This window comes from Triturus cristatus, chromosome 8, assembly GCF_964204655.1.
Source record: "Triturus cristatus chromosome 8, aTriCri1.1, whole genome shotgun sequence".
Lineage (NCBI taxonomy): Eukaryota > Metazoa > Chordata > Amphibia > Caudata > Salamandridae > Triturus > Triturus cristatus.
Window position 1 is genome coordinate 1245621852 of NC_140591.1, and position 7405 is coordinate 1245629256.

A 7405-nucleotide genomic window follows, 5' to 3' on the forward strand; every position below is an offset into this window, starting at 1 on the left:
CAGAGAGCCTAAGCCTGGCAGCATGGCTCTTGAGGACTTGACATTTTCTCACCTCAAACTATCAGAGCTCCATAGCAGTACTCTTGAGGCAAGAAGACCTGCAACAAGGAAGTGCTACGCAGCAAAATGGAAAAGATTCTCCCATTGGTGTCATGAAGAAAAGCTTTCATGAAGGATCACAAGGGCATCAACAGTACTAAAATATTTAACCTATTTACTACAAAATAAACTAAGCTAATCATCTATAAGGGTACACTTGGCAGCAATCGTGGCGTTCACAAGGGGAGAAACAGAAGATTTCCTTCACATCCCATGTGGTCAAAAGATTCCTAGAAGGAGCAAAGAGGATAGCACCTTCAAAGAGGGTGCCACCACCCACATGGAACCTCAGTGTGGTACTAGCGCAAATGAAGGCACCATTCGAACCAATCCACAAGGCAACATTACAAATGCTCACACTAAAGACTGAGTTTTTACTGGCAATTACATCACTAAGTAGAGTAAGTGAATTACAGGCTCCTACACTACAAGAGCTCTACTTCCAAATACATAATGACTGAATCGTCATGAGAACTGATCCACGTTTTATGCCAAAGGTGGTATCGAAGTTCTACCTAAACCAAACAATACAAATACCGAGTTTTTTCCAAAACCCAAAGACACAAGCAGAGCATTGCACACCCTGGACGCCAGAAGGGCAGTCATGTACTACGTAGAAAGAACGAAGGACTGCAGAAAAACAAAAACAGTTTTGTATCATTTGTGAACAGTTTTCTTGGACAACCAGTCACAAAGAATGCCTTTGCAAGATGGATTGCAGATGCCATACAGTTGTGCCACAAACAGTCAGGTCAAGCATTACAAGGAGCACTGCAAGCTCATTCGACAAGGAAGAAAGGAACAGTGGCTTGCCTAATAAACACACCTATTCAAGACATTTGCCAAGCAGCAACATGGTCTTCAGTGCACACATTCACAAAGCACTACTGCGTGGACATTCAGATGAATAAGGAAGCACAAGTAGGACAAAAGGTCTTAAAACATATATTCACAAACCAACGCTCCTCTTCCACCCAGCCACCACAAGACTAACAATCCGCTACAAAATCTATGCACAGCATAGTGAATCCAGAAAAGATTCACGCTGCAAAACGTATAGTTTCTAACCGGTCTGTTTTTCAGCTTGTAGAATGTTCTGGATTCACTAGCGAGCCAACCCACCTCCGCCAGAAAGCTGAGACAGAAGCCAGAAATAAAGGAAACAAGAACGAACAATGGAAAGGAAAAAAAACAAAATACGAAGAAGGCGACCAAAGGTGGGAGCATCCCGAGAAAGCACGTTGTCACAGGACACCAAATGGTGGTATATCGACGCCCACCAGACCAAAAAAAGGAAAAATACAATTCCAGACCCAACCACTAAATGGCGGAAGCTGCAAAATTACACCGACTATGTTACTACAGCAACTAGTGTTCAGTAAATGTGCTAAAATCACATCTCCAAACAGCCGATGCTCAAAAGGCTCTGGCGTTTCCCAACGCAGCCAGAATTCACAACTTTCAGGCTTTAGTCCTCCAGCTTCAACCCAATCATTTGCTTCCTGTTTGCGTTTTTATGCAACTGCTGGGAATGATTGCTTCTAGCATCATGATCGTTCCCCCCCGTCCCTCCCCCCCTCCCTTCCCCCCCTGTGCCAGGCTGCACATGCGTCCACTTCAAGAATGCTTAGCCAGTCAGTGGAACCAGTCACAGGGGCTATTAACCGATCTAGTGTTGGTAAGCGTCTGTACTCCTAGCTCTGTCGTGGTGGAGCACAAAAAATGTATCAAAAGGACGGCCCTTCATAGAGCCAGTTCCACAGATCGTACTAACAGCGAACACGCCCCTCGCTGATTGGGGAGCTCATCTTCAACAACACACAGTACAAGGCCTGTGGAGCCAACAGCAAAAGTTGCTCTAGATCAGTAATTTAGAGTTGCTTGCAATCTTTCTATCTCTAAAGGCGTTTCAGACTCGCCTGAAAGGCAAATCTGCCCTGGTTCGTACAGACATGACCGCTATGTATTGCATACAGGAACAAGAACAGGGGCGCGCTCTCTCCAACTGTCCCACTTAGCCCAAGACATCTGGAGGTGGGCCCTTCACTAAACTTTATCTCCTAGCAGAACACCACCCAGGAGTGATCAACCACAGCAAATAAACGAATCGGAACTTCACCCTCAAGTTCTCCTCCCATACTTCCAAGCTTGGAGGGTCCCTCAGATAGATCTGTTTGCCACACATCAAAATTGGCAAAGCTTCGCCTCCAAGTACCCGCACCCACAATCCAGAGGCAATGCACTATAGATAAACTGGTCAGGGATATTTGCCTATGCTTTTCCACCCCTCCCACTCATTCCATTGGTGGTTTGGAAGCTCAGGCAATCATCTCACTAATCCTAGTAGCTCCCAAATGGGCACGTCAACCTTGGTTCACAACCCTGTTGGAGTTGTCTCTGGTCCTGCATCAAAAGCTGCATTTAACCTCCAGTCTCCTCACACAGCTATGGAGAAATCAGACACCCAGATCCCAAAAAACTGATCCTTGTTATCTGGCTCCTGAAGTCAGTTTGGTTATTTAAACATTCCACCAGAATGCATGACTTTCATTAGGGAGGCTAGAAAGCCTACCACAAGAGCCTGTTACGCAGCTAAGTGGAAGCGATTTGTTATTTGTTGTAATAACATTCATATTAACCCTCTTGATGCTTACATACAAAACATAATCTGCTATCTGTTGAAACAGTCAGCATTGGCTTACACCTCCATCAGACTACACCTCACGGCAATAGCTGTGTATCTACAAAATAGGCAGCATTTGTTGTTTAGAGTACCTGTAATTAAAGCTTTCATGGAAGGATTAAAGAGTCATACCACCAAGACTCACACCTGCCCCAGTGTTGAATCTTAACATAGTCCTTACAAGATTATTGGGCTCAACTTTTTTGAGCCCATGCACAAATGCGAACTACAGTTCCTTTCTTGGAAAACCGCTTTCCTCATTACAATCGCTTCACTAAGGAGAGTGGGTGAACTACAGGCACTAACCATACAAGATTCTCTCTTCCAACTACACTAAGTGGTTCGTTGACCAACCCCAAATATTTACCTAAAAGTAGTATCTGCATTTCACATAAATCAGTCGGTAGAATTACCTGGATTCTTCCCTCAACCGGATTCTTTTGCAGAACGAGCTCTAGCATATATTTGCAAAGCAGCTACATGGAATAACCCACATATATTCACAAAACATTGTGTTGCCTTAGCTTGATCCACATCAGCTTACTGATTAGCAGTCTTAAGAATACGTTTTCAAACTTCTACGTTAACCACTAGCCTAACCACCGCTTTTGGGGACCACTTTTTTACATTCAGTGCTAAGCATATACAGCTACCACCAAAACATGCTACGAATGAAATGTTACCCTGTAAGCATCTATCCGTAGTGCTGCAGATTCATATGCACCCCCTTTGCTATTGGTTAACATGTTGTCTGTTCACAGCTTTACATTATGCTAACATTCACTCGCATGCTCAACTTGTGATCTCATGCCACCACCGGCCAGGCTATATGGAGTCCACTAACGCCCTGCTTACTCGCATCTACTTGATGTTACATCCACAATATTCTCACTGTGAAATTGCCCTTACCTTACGTTTTGTTTATCCAATAACGTATGCCACCCTGCAGCAGTTATGCTTTGTGCTTGCCATTGTGTCTGTAAAATTTAGGATTCTCTTTCCTTCTCTCCATCCCAACTGAACAAGCTTGTGATCTTATTGGTAACTGTATTTTTTTTTTTTTTTTACTATTGACTAAAGATAATGGATACAATGTTTTAAAGTGGGATTTTTTTCTCTCCACTTATTGCAGTAGGTTCAGTGGAGGATTTGGTGCCAGAGACTACAGGCAGACTAGTGGTGGTTCCAGCAGCAGCAGCAGCAGCTTTGGTAGCAGTCGTGGAACCCGCAGTGGAGGTGGCAGTACTCATGGAAGTAGCAGAGGGTTTGGAGGAGGTAAGCATTTTGCATCAAACCCATATATTGAGTTACTATTTAGTCCTTCAGATTTTCAGAATGCATCTTCGCCATATAATTAAATGAGTTCAACTGAGTGTGGACATTTCTCACTATTTCACTTTATTTTTATTTTTTAGGTGGCGGTGGATTTGGAGGATTTTATAACAGTGATGGATACGGTGGGAACTATGGTGGGAGCTCCAGTGTTGACTGGTGGGGAAACTGAAGTATCAGTTTGCAACAGATGCCTACCAAACAAGCTAATATGGAAACCACATGTAACTTAGCCAGACTATACCTTGTGTAGCTTCAAGAACTCGCAGTACATTACCAGCTGTGATTCTCCACTGAATTTTGTTTTTTGATGGGAGCTCGAGGTCATGAATCAACAATAGGAACAAGAAGCCCTACTCCGACGGTGTTTGGAAGATTTCATTGCTGCACTTTGGATTAATTCCCTCCCTCCATCCCCCTCCAGGCAACTGCATTTATAATTTTGTGACTGAGGATCATTTGTTTGTTAATGTACTGTGCCTTTAACTTTAGACAACTTTTATTTTGATGTCCTGTTCGCTCAGCAATGCTCAAGATATCAATTTTTGACTCAATAAATGTATTGAACTTGGGCGTAATCAAACCTTGGCACACAGGTGTGATACAACTCAAACAGGAATCGTCAGTTTATCCATGCATAATTACAAGAACTTTGTCAGTTGTCTGCATTATGACTCCTAGCACATACAGATAAATATCTATAAGCATTTAGTATGCACGGTTTCTAATGTAAATAACTGTGCAAAGTTCACCGAAGTTCTGATTTGCTCACTCTATCCTGGATAGGTACTTTAGAACCTGAAGTCTTTTTAAGCCATTCCAGTCATTATGATGTATGGACACCTACATACATTGGAAGCACTGTTTTTAAAGTTAATGCAAGTAAATACAGCAATTCCTTTTTTCAATGTTTAGGCAGATCATTAATGTGAGATAGCCAAATGTGGGCCGAATATTACAGGGAATGTTTAAAGATCTGATAACTTGAAATCGTTTTTTAGGACAAGTCATCTATTTAGACTAAATGCCTGTCATATGAAAATGAAATGGTAGAATGGCTGACCACAGCAGCAAGCGGTCCCACTTTATGGACCTAGCTGGTTTTGGTCTAATAACGCATGCTAGTGTTGATGTTTTTTGGTCAAGAGGGTATGAACAGGAAGAATTATGCAGCAGGCTTTATTTTAATGCAGATTCACAATACTCTGTTCAAGCTGCGTTGAGGTAAACATACTTGGCTTACTGTAGACTGTAAAATGGCTCCTGAAGAGTAAACTGAAATCTTTAGAGATCACAGAGGTTGGAAATGTACATTACTGCACAAGGTGTTAATTCTGCAAATAAGTGCAGTTTTCAGTCAGTTTTAGTTGCATAGGTTTCCATTGTATTTAGTCGGTTTATGCTAAATCTGGCCAAAGATAAGTATTGTCCACCATTTAAATGCCTCTGCCACAAGTTTACTAATTGTCATGTGGCTGTGATCAAATCTTAATCAATTAGTGGCATCAGAAAATGGCAAAATCTCCTAAAGTGCAATAGAAAGTGTATTGTGCCTTGTTCCGAACCTTTTAATTAGGTGCACTTGACAGTATTGAGGTCATTTGTTATGGTGCTATTTCAAATAGTCTAGGTTTTAGGCCCTTGTACATTTTGACCATAACTTTTTACAAAATACTTCTTTTATTGCACATGCAGAGAATTTTATATATATGTCTTGTGTGCGTGTCCTTAACTTCCAATCTTTAGTCTCTTGGAGAAGTTGAACTCAGCTTAAGGGGTAAGGGTTAGATTAAAAATATATATTTGGGACCATGGGAATGATGGTTGGGAAGGAAACTATTTTGCACACGACAGATTTCTAGATACTTTTTGCTGCTAGTTTGTGTGATATTTATTGAACATTTTGACAAATATTTATTTTTGTAAGCCTAAAGTGATTCTTTGAAAGTTTAAAGAAACTTGACCAAAAGACAGTACAAAAACACTGGCACTTGAATGTTGAATGTCACCGTATGCGTGAAATTATATATTTCGGGGTAGTGTGAGCTTTTAATGTTTAAGTCATATTAAACTCTTAAGTCAAATTAAGCAGACCCGGTATTGGCAGTGTAGCCACAACTTTCTGGTGTAATTTAAAACTGCAAAAAATTGGCAATTAAAGTGAAATGCCAAGGTTTTGATACACTTGTCTTAAGATATTAATGAAACACTTCAAAACACTTATGTGAAGTGTCCAGATTCTCAGATGTTTGTTGCGTGAGTTTTGTTTAGTTGTGTGTTTTTTTTTATTTCAGTGAATGTCTGGCACATTGCAATCCTCAAACATGTGGTTTATCTTTGTTGTATTGGCATAATCAGTGACTTGCATATTCAGTCAGAGCAACTTGGCAAGATTTGTTGGCAGCAATATTTTCAGTTCAGAAATAAGGTTTCAAAAATCATATGCAAAGAATGGATTCAAACTTGCTAATTGTCAAGATTGAACTTGAAGTCACTGTAGGTTTAGTAATTGCTATTGTACTAGTTTAGATGATAGCACAGCATGTGCTGTGCGTTACTCTGATTTTATTAAAATAAAAGTTGAACTGCACTTTGCTTTTTAATTCCAGTGATTTTATGAATTATTCTTTGCAAAAGACAGACCAGGGAGGCAGCTTCCTGAAAAGAAGCCAGGAGACTTTAACTCACACTGCAACACCTTCAGGAGAGAAGTACCCACGTATTTGGGAAAGGATTACTTGAGAGCAAGTGCAGGTCTGTTCACATGGGACAGGGCCTCACTTTCGATCCTCTCTGACTTCTAGCCGCTAAAATCAATTCAAGTGCTATGGCACTTGCTCTCATATGTAAACTGGGGGGACACTTCTTTATAGAAATGAAGGGGTTGCTATAGAATATAAATTGTAAAGCACACACTGTAAAACAAGGTTACCCTTCATGGGGGGATCTCCATTGATATTCCTGAACAGAGTAGTCCCGCCTACAAGCAGGATTCTGTAGCATTTCTTCCAAAGTGTAATTTTCTGTTACATCACCACCTGAATACAGGACTGCCAGAAATGGGTTTTTTGGAACAGCTAAACATGTAGCTGCCTATGATGCAGGTTGTATTTGCTAATTCAATTAATTTGCTTTAAAAAAGACATTGAAAAAAGGAGTCACCCCAGTTGAAAATAAAAAGTTTGAAAAGTTTTTTTCAAAATTGAGGAGGGGGGGGGGGAATAAGGGAAATGTATCCAAATATTCTGCATTAATGTTAAGCTGAAAAGTGACACTGCACTTTTAGGGGCT

The 7405-nt window shown here is 40.9% G+C and overlaps 1 protein-coding gene across 1 annotated transcript in view; it reads left to right on the plus strand.

Moving 5' to 3' along the window:
* Positions 1–6704, plus strand: part of DDX3X (DEAD-box helicase 3 X-linked) — a 545023-nt gene extending 538319 nt beyond the window's left edge. The window contains exons 17-18 of the mRNA XM_085622939.1: positions 3915–4057; positions 4198–6704. Of these exons, the coding sequence (XP_085479065.1) occupies positions 3915–4057; positions 4198–4286 (232 nt within the window). The 3' untranslated portion in view covers positions 4287–6704. The remainder of the gene's footprint in view (positions 1–3914; positions 4058–4197) is intronic.
* The last annotated feature ends 701 nt before the right edge of the window (positions 6705–7405 follow it).